Source organism: Lissotriton helveticus, chromosome 7, assembly GCF_964261635.1.
Source record: "Lissotriton helveticus chromosome 7, aLisHel1.1, whole genome shotgun sequence".
Taxonomy (NCBI): Eukaryota; Metazoa; Chordata; class Amphibia; order Caudata; family Salamandridae; genus Lissotriton; species Lissotriton helveticus.
In genome coordinates this window covers 396,771,705-396,785,530 of record NC_136068.1, presented here as the reverse complement: position 1 = coordinate 396,785,530, position 13,826 = coordinate 396,771,705, and the positions used below count along the sequence as shown (strand labels likewise).

The 13,826-nt window shown below is 42.1% G+C and overlaps 1 protein-coding gene across 1 annotated transcript in view; it reads left to right on the top strand.

Annotated features, from left to right (window-relative positions):
* LOC144768516 (serine/threonine-protein phosphatase PP1-gamma catalytic subunit B-like) overlaps positions 1-12,515 on the top strand; it is a 65,086-nt gene extending 52,571 nt beyond the window's left edge. The window contains exon 7 of the mRNA XM_078652250.1: positions 9,012-12,515. Within this exon, the coding sequence (XP_078508376.1) occupies positions 9,012-9,116 (105 nt within the window). The 3' untranslated portion in view covers positions 9,117-12,515. The remainder of the gene's footprint in view (positions 1-9,011) is intronic.
* The last annotated feature ends 1,311 nt before the right edge of the window (positions 12,516-13,826 follow it).

Sequence of the window (13,826 nt, the reverse complement as noted above, 5' to 3'; positions counted from 1 at the left end):
CTTGTTTTTTAAACGCAGCGCTTACAAACCTAGACAGCATACACAAAAGCGTTCTCAAAATACAGCATGAGAGAATTCTTCACAGACACGCATGCACTCACACACAGACACACACACGCATGCACACACACTCACATGAATACTCCCACTCAGACACACACGCACACAACTAGCACAACTAGCGGCATCCTCCCCTGCCCGGCGTGTCTCATTTCTCCTCCCCCCTCCCCTTCTCTGCCTTCCCTCCGTCTTGTTTTTTAAACGCAGCGCTTACAAACATAGACAGCATACACAAAAGCTTCTTCAAAATACAGCATGAGAGAATTCTTCACACACACAGACACACATGCACGCACTCGCACACAGACACACACACACGCATCCACTTGCAAACAGACTCACATGCATGCACTCACATACACACACCCACATGCACACACACTCACACTCGCATGAATACTCCCACTCAGACGCACACAACTAGCACAACTAGCGGCATCCAAGGAGTGTTATGTTTTCCCATCACAAGGAAAGCATGTGCAGCACATTTTCTGCCACATACGAGAAATATCACAAACTCTTGCGTAGGATGTATTTTTATGTAATTTTGTATGCTAAAGTACTCGGAGAATAGAAGAGTAATTAAATACTTAGTTCCCCTAGAGCTTTGACAAGGACATTCTCTGCCTTTTCCAGGAACAGTTAAATGTGTTTCTTCTTTGCCGCTATGCAACCACACAAATGGCCAAATAGCTGATGCCGATTCACAATTAATTTGACTTGCAACTGTGGGGAGGGGGCGGTGTATTCGCCAGAGCTCTTCCACCTCATAATCTGGAAGCATAAATCACCCCGCCCTCCCTCTCCCCATTGTTCGGCTCCCATTTCCTGTAAAGTTCAATTCACAGTTTCTGTATTTTGTCGTCGCCTTTACATAGTGCATTACACAGTGAGTTACAGCCCTCAGTTCACGACAGGCGACACTGTTTCAAGCTGTTTTCAAGCTTTCAAGCTTTATTACAAATCACAAAAAATATGTTAATATTTCACTTCTGTTCTTGGATTTTCGTCACAATAAAAAACACTGAATATAATCTTCACAAAAGTTATTTACAAAAGTTTAAGCTATTGCCATTACAAATTAAATAAATTATTTAACAATTAATTTAACAAAAAAAATAAAAGCCATTGTTATTTGTAATATTAATACATCTAAGTCACGTAAATAAAAAACATGTTGCATTACAAATGTTATAGGTGTCACATTTGCGAAAGTTATAACTATTGGCATTGTAAATGACAGAGCTATTAATTTAGCTATTTTAACAAACACATAAATAAAAAAGAATTTAATTTATAAGACCAATAGCTCAAACTTTCCTAATGCGAGACCTATTGCATTTCCAATGCTTGTTTGTACAGCCGGTTTAGTAATTTTTAATGTTGGACATGGTTGTACCTTTTTAGCTTTCGTCGCATCTGTCCATCCCCTAGTATTTAATTCCAAATTGGAGAGTTATTTTTCAATCCTTGTAAGTCTAATTTCCAAGGAGCTAAGAGAGGATTTAAGCAAGGCACCACATTTTTGTAATAGAAGGTCCTCATCCCCCTATTGCCACGGCGTCTGCCATTGTATCAGAAGCTATGTCATCATCCTGTGTGGCCAATTCTGGGGGAAACATCCCTAACCTCAGAATTCTTATGTCTTTGGGCTATGTCAGTGCTGCTCATTCCTTTCGCTACTTTCGATTTTCTCCCCCCCCCCTACCGTAGTGTTAGCCCTTTTCCTTTTTGGTTTTGCCCCCTCTTTTCTCTCACGTAATTGCATTTTTACTATGTTTGTATCATTCCCCCTGTGGCTTCTGAGTTGACCTCTGTTGTTTGAGATACATTTAGGTCAATAATTGAATAATTGTGAGACTGTTCTTGCAAGGTGGGTGAGCTGTGTACAAGTGCTTCAATTTCGATGATATTACTTCTTATAGGGTTTTCAGGAGTACGAGCGTTCGCAAGATGACCCATGGATTATCTTTTCGCCATGGCCAAATCTTGCAACACCCGTCGTTCCATCAGCGTAATCCCTTGATCTATCACAGAATTAGCCCTTGTTATAAAATTATCTAGGGTACCAGTTAGGAGGGAACCCCCTACCACGCTTTTATTCTTGCCCCCACGTGCAGGCATTATGCGAATGAATTACAACCAAAACTTACTGCTCAATATATGCCCAATAGTCATCAAGGAAAAACTCAAGAGGGTGAGCCCAGTCCAGTCTCTCTTGGGCTCGAACGGGCTACAACGGGCCCGCCCTTGGCACGTCCGCGCGCGTCCCGCGGAACGCAATTATGGGCGTGACTTATAGGAGGAGATGGGGGGTGGGAAGAGGCCCCAGCTGCGGCTGATCACACGCCGCTAGGAAAGCTGGTCCTCGCAGTCCCGGACCCAAGGCTAGACTCGCAGTAATCAGTCCAATGTCAGCGTGATTCCAAGATGTCCCAGGTGAGGCTAAAGTAGGGCTTCAGCAGGCACAAAGTCCACGACTACGAGCGGCTCCCGTGGAGTGGGGGCCGTGAGTCGTTTTGAGCTGTAGGGAGGTGGGGGCGGGAAGAGGCCCCAGCTGCGGCTGATCACACGCCGCTAGGAAAGCTGGTCCTCGCAGTCCCGGACCCAAGGCTAGGCTCGCAGTAATCAGCCCAATGTCAGCGTGATTCCAAGATGTCCCAGGTGAGGCTAAGGCAGGGCTTCAGCAGGCACAAAGTCCACGACTACGAGCGGCACGAATCACAGTACAATCGCAGCAACACAAGGAGTGTGCCAATTAAGAAGACAAAACCGGGGCTCACTTAAGCAATGTTAAACATTTCAAAAATTATTCACTAATTGACATGGCCCTAGAAAATGCTGAGCTCCCTGTGGTAGTCTTATTCTGCTGCTGTACTTGCTAAGTAAGCAAACATCAGACATCTGCCATGTTGTCATAATATTTCTAATACAGCACTGCCAAATGCATATTCTTTTGTGGTGGTGACATTGTTCCATAAAGATTTAGGATCGGCCATGTTAGACCGCTGGTCTCCGGGAAGGCTAATGGCTCTTTTCTTATGCGTGAATGCGCATTTGCACATCTTTGACTGCCCATCCTGTACTGATGCCTTGAGGTTCTTTTCAATGCAGATAATTTCAACATCACCAATCCGTAGATTCAAGGAAGACCTTTTATCCTTTACGTGATACGACAAATCTTTAAATACTAAAATACGATTTACACTGGGCGCATTCGGGAAGGATCCTTTTTTTAGGTCTCGCGTGCGAACGCAGCGCATGCGCTGTTTTCTAGCGCGACTATTGCTGCCGCTTTGGTGCTGGAAGGGAGACAGGAGATGTGCACGCGTACGGACAGGAGATGTGCACTCCGTACGCGTGCACATCTCCTGTCCCCGGAGGCTGGCAGTGCGCCCATCGCGCACTTAGTTTCCCTTCCCCTTATTAGCTCTTGTTACTCCCTGCTGTGCCTGTGGATGTAGGCAGTATGTGGTCGAAAAAGAGAGACGGGGAGCAGAGGTGTGAGCGCCGCTGAGGTCGGGGTAGTGAGCAGCGGTAAACTGGCCTTTTGCAAAAGTGAAAGTATTGTCCACGAGCTGGTCCCTCGGAAGGCTGATACAGCTAGGGCACGGTGCCTTATCAACCCTGTCGAGTTTACCTAGTCAGTTCACTTCTGCTGCTGATAAATCGTCTGCCTGTGTCTGCCTCAAGTTAGAATCTGTCCTTCGCCACTCTACCAAATCGTGTGGTCTTGGGCTAATCACGTACTCTGGTTTCTTCATTACGCAATCTGCCAGTATTTAAGTCCTTGGAAAGCATATTGGATTACTTTACAGACTGCAATCTTGGAATCTTATACATTTCTGTCTGCCTGGTGCGTGCGCGGTTTTCTTTCTCTTTTATAGCGCTCGTGTGCGCGTCCTGCTCACCTCAGCGTAGCGCGTACAGCCCACTGCAGGATGACTCAAATGCTTCTCGGTGGAATACTGCTGTTTTTCTTTGGTTGTGTAAGATTTTACTTTATGATGTACCTGTCGAGTTTCCGCCTCAGCCCCAGGGTGGAAGAGGGCAGCGTGGCTGATGTTACTAGGGGTTCCTACCTGCCAGGTGTGGGCTGGTTAATTTTATTCTGGCCAATGCCTCCTCCTTTTTTGATGCCAGCCCTATTGCCCTAAAACTACGCCTTCATAAGGCTCCAATCTCATTTTTTAAATGTACTTATCCATCTTGCATAGGTAAAAAGAAAATGAAGATTTTTTTTTTTTTTGGGTGTGACACATGCATCTGTATGTGTGATGAGGCAAATGTGCGCCCAGTAGCAGTAATGTCATTGCACCTTTTTTTTTTTTCTTTTGGCCTATACTGTTCAATATCGCCAAAAGGCTTTTGTAAAACCAATCAAAGGTGAGTCCTATAGGCTTTGTCAGGATTAGGTGAGCCTAAGAGTTCTGTGCCTTCCCAGCTCTTTATAGCCACCACATCTGTTTGGGTTAGTTTCTTTTGACCCACCAAAACTTGGTATACTGTCTTTATTTTCAATACTTGTTTAAATTTGGATTGAGCTTTACATATAGCACGTTTGCTTCCTATCATGGTGCTCAAAACCAACATGGAGATTTCGGAGGCAGGCCCTAGATCCTCCTCGGAATTCTTGCTGTGTGCTAGTGTATTGCATTTTGACAACAGCTGCCAGGGAACATTTCAGAGCAGAGCTGGATATTACCGGCGTGGCCATCTTAGCGAGGCAATTCCTAAGTAAACAAGCATTTGCAATGCAACAGGTTTCGCATTTACGCGAGTTTGAGCTATTGGCATTCTAAATGACAATGCCTTTTATGGTTTTTTTTTTTTTTTTTTTTTTTTTTTTTAATTTAGATTTATATTTGTTTTGTTTTTTTAAACATAAATAAAATGCATTGTCATTTACAATGCCAATAGCTTAAACTCGCGTAAATGCGAGACCTATTGCATTGCAAATGCTTGTTTTCTTATGACATCGTTTTTGCACTTTTCTTAAAGCGGACATTATTTCATAGGCATATTTCCACAAAGTAACTTAAACAGCAGCTGATTTGAGAGCAGCGAAATAATTTACCACAGCCTGGTCAATGAAATCAGATAAAAAAAAGAATCCAACACGAGAGTCTTCTCTATTTAACGTCTAATGTATTGATTTTTAGTCTATCAAAAGTCACACCCATAGTATGAATTGAACACCACTGTCCTGGAGGACTTTTTTTCACACTATAGACTTGCTTCACACATACAACCACACACACAACCACACCGTCAGTGCACACTTTCACCAGGCACAGACACCACCAGCTGCCAGTGCACGCTTCCACCAGGCACACACCACAAGACGTCAGTGCACGCTTTCACCAGGCACACACACACACCACCAGCCGTCTGTGCACGCTTTCACCAGGCACACGCCACCAGCTGTAAGTGCATGCTTTCACCAGGCACATACACCACCAGCCGTCAGTGTACGCTTCCACCAGGCACACACACCACCAGCCATCAGGGCACAATTTCTGCAGGCACACACACACCACCAGCCATCAGTGCACAATTTCTGCAGGCACACACACCACCAGCCATCAGTGCACACATCAATTCTTAACGCATCCACAATTAACTATTGTAGCAATCGCAATATGGCACACTTTACTTTTAAACATATTCATCTAAAGCGCAGCATGCCACCATTGCTACAAAAATAAATACACATTTTTTTGGCCTACAATTTATAGACTTTTGTTGCAATTTTTTACCTTTTTATTAATGTTCTCAGGTAATGCTGTATTATTTTCTTAGCTTTTTAAAAATACGTTGTTAGGCTTAGATCTAGCTGTGATTAACAGTTGAGGGTGTATTATGGCTGGATGTGATCTTGGTATGTCTTTTTATTCTGTGTTCAGTTTTATGCATCTTCTTAATCCTTTTTAAATATTATGTATATAAGCATTGTTTTAATTTCAAAGTAAGTAGTGTTAGGTGTGGCAGACGTTTTATAGGCATGATTTCTGGTGTAGATTGCTTACTTGACTTTTATGTTTTTTTGCAAAAGCCAAATGAAGTTGTTATTGTAGCATTCGCTTCAAGGGCTTTGAGGCAATCTGAGACAAATTACTCAGTCATCGAAGAAGAGGCTGTGGCTGTGTACTGGACACTTGGCAATTTTAGACATTTTATTTGGGGAACGATGTTCAGATTAAGGACTGATCATAAGCCTCTTAAGGAAGGAAGTGTTTTCTAAATTAAGGGTTCGATGCAATTTCTAGCAGGATCAAGAGATGGGTAGTTAACCTTGAAGGGCTTACTTTTGAGGTAGAATATATTCCTGGAGTGTGAAACCTTGCAGCTGGTTGTCTGTCCTGGTTGGTTAGTAACATAGAGGAAGTAGCTGGTGATAACAGGGAGAATATAGAGCTACACAAGGAAGATGTGTGATTACTAAATGAATTGTTGAGGAAGAAAATTGTTGGAGTTGGAAAAGAACCTGGTCTTATGTAAAGTATAGGCTGGTCAGAGGAGAATTGCCACTGATGGATGCCGGTTTAGAGTTACCAGAATGATACCTTCAGACTCTATCAAAAATAAACTTATTGACTTAGCACATTGAAGGCATCTCGGGGTTACCAAAACGAAACCAAGATTAAGATTTTTTTTTATTTATTCTTTTTATTGAAGTCAATAGAGACAGTCACTGCCATCGCCACGCACGGCGGATTCTGTGTCAAACGATACAACTAAACATAACAACTAAAGCACTGTGATTTACATTGCATCTGGAACATGGAAATCCTGTATTTTTGTCCAACAATCATTGTGAAAATAGACATATAAAGTTCAACCATCTTCGTCGGGGATCGCATCCTCTTATATTTCCTCCCAATATTGAGCCACTGGTGGGCAGTACCATGCAAGATGCCAGAAATCTGCGTCTAAGTGACCACATCTCTTGCAGTTACTCGTGTCTCTAAGGCCATAGGTGTATAGTTTGAGGGGTGTGTGGTATACCGGATGAATATATTTAAAATGTATGAGTCTTAGATTGCCGTTGGATGTGAGTTTGCCCGTGAGGGCACAGATACGTTCCCATTCCAGTTACATCAGTGGGGGGTCAAGTCTCTCATTCCAACGGCACATATTCCTATCCCTGCCTCTCACTTTTTCCTCTCTCACTGCCCTGTATAATTTGGTAACCATCTGACGCTGTGTGTGCACTACTAGTAAGAGCTGTAAGGCTTTTAATGTAGGAGGCTCAGCAGGGAATGTCGTGTAATGCTTTTTAACTGAAAGATTAAGATGAGATTTCTGGTGGCCTGATATGGATGTATTGGTGGAAAAAGTGGTAAGAGACTGTATAGCATGCTTAATCAGTGATAAAATAGTAAAGTTACATACTGCAACCATGGATGGATGTGGTAATTGACATTATTGGCCCGTTAACTGGTGAAAGGAGCTCACCATATATTCTAGTCTTAGTTGACCTATATTCAAGATGGCCAGAAATCAGATTTGTTTCAAACATTAATACTAAAGCAGTCACTGACTGATGATAATGTTCAGTTTTACTCTCAAGAGATAAGAGAATTCTTGCAGTGTAATGGTATTACTCACAAACTGTGCCCCAAATCACCCAGAACCCAATGGTGTGGTAGAAAGAATATGAAAATGTACACAGAACCAGGTTGATAGAATTCAAAGTAGGCAACTAGGTTAAAGTTGAAGCTCCCACTGATAACATGAAATGTTCCAAATTTACTGAACCCATGGAAACCACAAATCTTTTAGAATACAAACAGGACGCAAGATAGTAGGATTTGGAACCTGTAAAGAGTAGGGAGACATTTATGGCCTTGTCATCTTAATGAGGTAAGACGGAAAAAGAGAAGTAAATCCTGAAAGTGAATATACAATAGGGAAAGGTATGGGCTTTCCTTGCTCATAGCATAGACCACAGTAGGCCTCTTCGTTGTAGGGTGTGAAAAATGGAAATAGTACTGTCTTAATGATCTCTATAAAATTGTACATACATCTTATGACAAACTCCGTGCGTTTCTTCCCTCCCCCATTTTGGTACCGTATTCTCGGATCTTTCTGCTCCATGTTACCTCATGTTACATGCACTGAATATTTGTTTGCGGGAATTACCCTCCTTGTGGTAAAAGGGAGATGTGTAGTATCTTTCTCCCCTGACTGTCTCTGGCGAAGATACTAGAACATTTGGTGACAGTTGGTGCTAGCCGTGGCTGAGGTGTATTTGATAAAGCTTATTCTCCCACCTGCTCCCGTCAGAATCTTGTGTTGGAAGCGCCGGACCAACACTAGTGTCTGCAGACACTCCCCAAGATTGTACAAGGAATTTTTTCAAGTTAATAATTAATAGTTTTGGACTTCTCGTGCTTTGCTCATTTAACTTTGATGTTGACATTTTTTTTAATTTTTTTTTTATTATTTTGTTTTTGCCCCGTCCGCAAAGTGGACATTAAAGGCCAGGCCGATACAGTCAAATTGGGTAGGTTTAAACACCCATCGCCCTCCGTAATATTCTTGAATTCCAGAAAGGCAGATTCCCTGAAGGGTAATTAAACATGGCTTCTGTAAGCTGGTGAATGCCACCCGAAGTGAAGGTTCACCCTGTGTGCCTGAAGCACGGCTGGCAAAGGTGGGCGGTCGCCTGGTATGCCGGATTAACCAAGGGTTTTTCATTGAAAGTTTACCGGCTGGGAAAATTATATAAAACTGTCACTTTGAATGTAGAGCAGAAAGTGAAACTAGGGCAGCTCAATTGCAAGTGAATTCAGTGATTATTTGTGGTCTTTACTTACCCAAATCAATGTGAGGTCTCTTACTGGGATTTGGGGTGCGTTAGGGATAAGGATACCACAGTTATGTACAGTTTTCTAATTCTTAGGTCGAGTAAAGCCATTTTGTAACTTGTTTATTTTGCTTTGCAGATCTTGAAACCTGCTGACAAGAAGCTCTTTGGATACAGTGGCATTTCTCAAGGTCGGCCTGTCACACCGCCTCGAAATGCAGCTAAATCAAAGCAGAAGAAATAAGGTGGTGCAGACCTTCCTGCCCTGGCATTTTTCTTCCTCCCCCCATCACCAAGCGACCTCCATCTCTGGGCAAGAAGTAGCCAATTGAATACCTCACACTGACTCATGAGCGAAGCTCTTGTCCTCTTAATATCTCTGGGAAGCGCCGCCTGTCCCCAAAGCGCTGGGGCAGAAAGACCACTCTGCCTTAAGATTTTCAGCGGGCGGTGTGTATGGATGCCACAACCTCAAGAACACTTTGAAGTTCTGCTTTTTGGTAGGAGAGCGATTCTGTGCCCCTCCTTCCTCCCTAATCTGACCATCAATACTTGATGTGTTTCTTTGTGAACATGGACTTGCCCTCTGAGGAGGGACCCAATCACAGTTGATATTTAACGGTTCTACCTCAGAGTGATGCATGTTGACACTGCTTGGAGTGCTTCTACTCTCCAGTCCACCCTCCATCACAGAATAGCCAGTTTAAAAATGCATTCAGAAGCATGGTGAGAGGAAGCTCACATGCTGATTCTTTTGGATTCAGTAGGTGGTCTTTTTCTCTTGCTTGAGTTTGGGGGGGTTGGGGAAGAGTTGTGGTGCTCAGCTGGTAGCTTGTTCCCCAAAAAGGGTTACTTTTTTGGGACCAGGTCCTTTGGCATGAGACGTTTACTTTTTATGCACCATTCAGGATTTGTATCTATTTTTAAACTATTTTAGTTACATTTTCGGGCATTTCATAGAAAGTATATGCAAGAACTTGAACCATCTGCTTTTCTATACTGAATAACTGTGGACGCCCCAGGGAATTGAGGACTCGAGGAACTTTTAATCCACTAGGAGTGTTTTATTTTTGCATTTTAGTCCTAACGCATATATTGTGGGGCTTTTTAAATTTAGATTGGTGGTGACATTTGATCTCTGGTACAGAGGCTGACTGAAACACTGCGGTTGAAGGGCTGTCCTGTCATTGTGAGGATAATTTGAAATCGATCTACAAGAGGCACTTGGACCTCGGATTGCTGATTTTTTGACAAAAGGATGCTCCGAGCCAGCAGACAGTTGTAAAAAAAAAAACTATTGTAATTACGCGTGACAGAAAGATATAATGGCGGCAAACTTTCTGTAGCCACATCTGACTTCCTCCGTTTTTTATTTTAAATAAATTGAAGTGTGCGTGTCGTAAAGGGATTGGCTGTGATCTGTTGTGGCGCACCATTTCTGCACTCCACTCCAAATTGGGATACCACAGATTGTATGCAATGTTTCTTCCCTGCCACTGTTTTATCTTTCTAGTCTTGTGCCTTTCTTTGAGCAGATGTAATGTTTGGTTACTGATGGGGCATTGTGAAATAATTGTGCATAACTCTTTGGTGAGTTTCTTTCTGAACTAGCTACTGTTTATTTGTGTGATTACTGTTAGTGTGATTGTAGGTTTGTTTAACCTTTGCTGTAGCTTCTGGTTGTGAACCAAGAAGGTCATAGTGATGCTGTACGCTTTTATTTCTACCATCTCCTCCTTCCTCACTGCTGCAGCTGTGGTCTGTTCCAAAGATGCAGCTCATTGTCGGCTATTACCGAGAGGATAGTTTTAAAAAAATTAGCTTTTAATTATAAAGCTATTTTTCTTGTGCACTATGGGAGATTAATCCTCCCTTTCTTACAATTACGGGGAGGAAGGATGGGCTTTGTCTTGACAGTAACACCAAACCAGTCACTCTTGCCTCGCTCCCGAGGCAGAGTGTCTTCTACACTGTGTGTGTGTTTTGTTTTTTCTTTTTTTATTAGGTTGATGTATTTGTTTGTGGTTTGTATCTTGGGCTGTCTCTTGTTCCAAATGAGGCTGCTTAGGAATGTGATGCTGTGGGAATGTGATGAAAGCTACCGAGTCCACTACCCAAATTTCAAGGATTCTATACTGATGTTTTTTTTTTCAAGCAAATATAAACATTGTTGCAGTGACAAGGCTGGACTCTTGTTTTTAAAATGGCTCAAATAATTGTGCTTAGTTACATTAAAGAAAAGAAGAAAAAAACAGGACTACCTCAAAGTAAGTGAACAAAAATGTCGGATATAATGGGTCATTATTTCACGTAAGCATTGGAGGTTAAGGATGCACCCTGCAATGCCTAAAATAGCATCCTAAGTTCTTTGGTGTACTGAAGGAATTTGGTCCAAATCACCTAACCAGAAAGCATTTCTATTTGGACTTATTTCTTGGACAATTGAAACGGACGATGGCTTATCTGTACCACATGACCTGTGTTTTTGAATTCTAAGAAGGTGTGCACAGAGCTAGTAAGTGTGACTCCTCCACACCCTTTTGAGGTCGAAGCCCACAGGACAGCTGTCTGTTTGCAAATACATCTTGGGGACATTCTGAAAACTGACCTAGGAATGCATTTCTCCCATTGTTTACCATCGGTTTTGTGTTTAGTCACTCACATTTGCTTGCTTTCTATTGGTCAAAGAGGGGCAACACTTGCATACCACTGAGACTTGCTCTGTGTGAAAAAGGTTGCTTTATTTAAACAGGTACGCATCACGTAAAACTTCTTTGGCCGAAAGCCTTACAAAACGAAAACCTCACTAGACATCCAATCGCCTACCTTCCCTACCCCCCCCCCCCCTCCCCTCCCTCCCCAATATACATAACATTTAAACTTCAACATCATGGCCTATTTACCTGCTCATTCCCTTTCAAACTTCCCCCTGACTAATTAACCTATGCTCACCATGCTGTTCCTGTGACGTAACAGCTTTAGCTCTAGGACTTGTGGTGTGGGTTGGTGGAGATCTTCCGTTTCATCCTGCTTATTCTATCTTATTCAAACGAACCTATAGTAAGGGCCTACAACTTTGGGCGTACTGCCTACAGGGCTCGAAAAATTCACTCACTATGGCGAGGCAGATTTAATCAGGACGAGCTATTTTTAGGGCCTACTCGCTCGTTCTGGTGCATTGACAACAGGTGTTGTGCTTGTTCACAAAGTGAATGAGCAATAAAGATGCTTTTAAATCTTGTTTTCTTGTTACATTTGAGACTGAGGTCGAAAGTCAGTTTGTCTTCCTACATTTACTTTTCTTTCTGTGACTGAAGTTAAAGGATTTTGTAAAGTGAACTGTGACAATCATGGTGTGCAAAGCATGTGAAATGAGAGGTTGTAAGATTTCAGGCTTTTTCTGACACAACACTAGAATCGCTAATAAATTAACTGTTCAAACATTTCAAGTTTATTTCACTAGTTATAAAGACAAATCTTTGCAATTCCGTGGTGAGAAAAAAAAGATTTTTATAGGATCAAAAGAAATCAGAACACTTTACTTGTTGATGTGTACATTTTAAATATTTTGCTGAAACCCAATTTCCAAACATTTTTTATGTGTTATATATTTTATCAGTAAAAATAAATGTGTGGGAAAGTTCTGTGGCTATTTCAATGGAAAATGTGTTATCTGTAAATGACAATGCAGTACCACATCATGATTTAGTAATATATTTATGAAAAGTGAGTTTTTAAATATGAACTGGGAAATAGTCCTGCTTCCGCCCAGATGAAAATGCTTTAGTGAACTGAGAGAGTAGCCATGGATCATGTGTACCCTATATGTGGGTGTGATTCTTATTATACATGGGGCAAAAGTTTAGTCTGGTAAATAGTTTTTTGTACAGCAGAAACAGTGACCTTGTATATTTGAATGGGCTCTCTTTTGTGATAATGAAGAAAAAGGTGGATACATAAGATAAAATATTTGCTAGGATCACACAATTTCAAACCAGTTCACAGGTCAAGTACATTACAGGTAGGTCAAATGACGATGGGGAGCAGGAATCAATAGGGGATTCCCCAGCAGGAGTAGGCTAGGCTACATATCCCTGAGCAAATGGTGGACCCATAGAGTTCATCAACAGACACAGTACACCGTCGTTCTTACTGATGAGGGATCCTAAAGTGCTGTGTCAGACAAATGTGAAACCTGATTTGGAGCGGACGTGTATCACAAACTAGCCATTTGAACACGGGTGACACGCCTGGGGGGAAGGGAGGGTATGGGGTTAGTAGCGGGAAGGGAGTTTAAGGTCGAGTCTGAGGGCATGTATAGCAGCTCCAGAATTGAACATGAAACAGCTTATGTCCATTGGGTTGCTGGGAGAGGGTTGAGAATGTATGCTCACTGTAGTGACCACTATTCCTTTTGTTTTGTTACTGAATTATCTGTATAAATGACTGGTCAATTACAATCCTGATCAATGATAATGATTATGCACTTTTGACGCCTGGAACCTTCTGTAAAACCCAATAAAGTTTGTTTAAAAAAATACATTACAGTTAGGTCATGTAGATTATTCAAGTTACTAGACCTGTAGGTCTAGAAACATTTTTATGATTTTTCGAGTCCTCGCCTAACTTTCACCGGTCTCAAGTGACAACCAATGCAATAAAACAGCCTCTATGCACCTGTTACAACTAGCTTGCCTATATATTGACTATAAAATACAACTCATCTCCTCCAGAACTCCAAACATTTAATGGGGGGGATGTGAAAAACTTCACTACCTAACTGGGGGCTGCCTCCATGTCTACCTACCAACAAAATGGTGGATGGCCGCCCCAAAATGTCTGACTATATACTCTCTGGCTACATTCTTTACTGAATGTATCCCAAGCACGCCTAGTCAGCTAGACTGTGCCTGTCTTTTCCCCAATACCCCCCTGGTTTTAACCTATAGTAAAG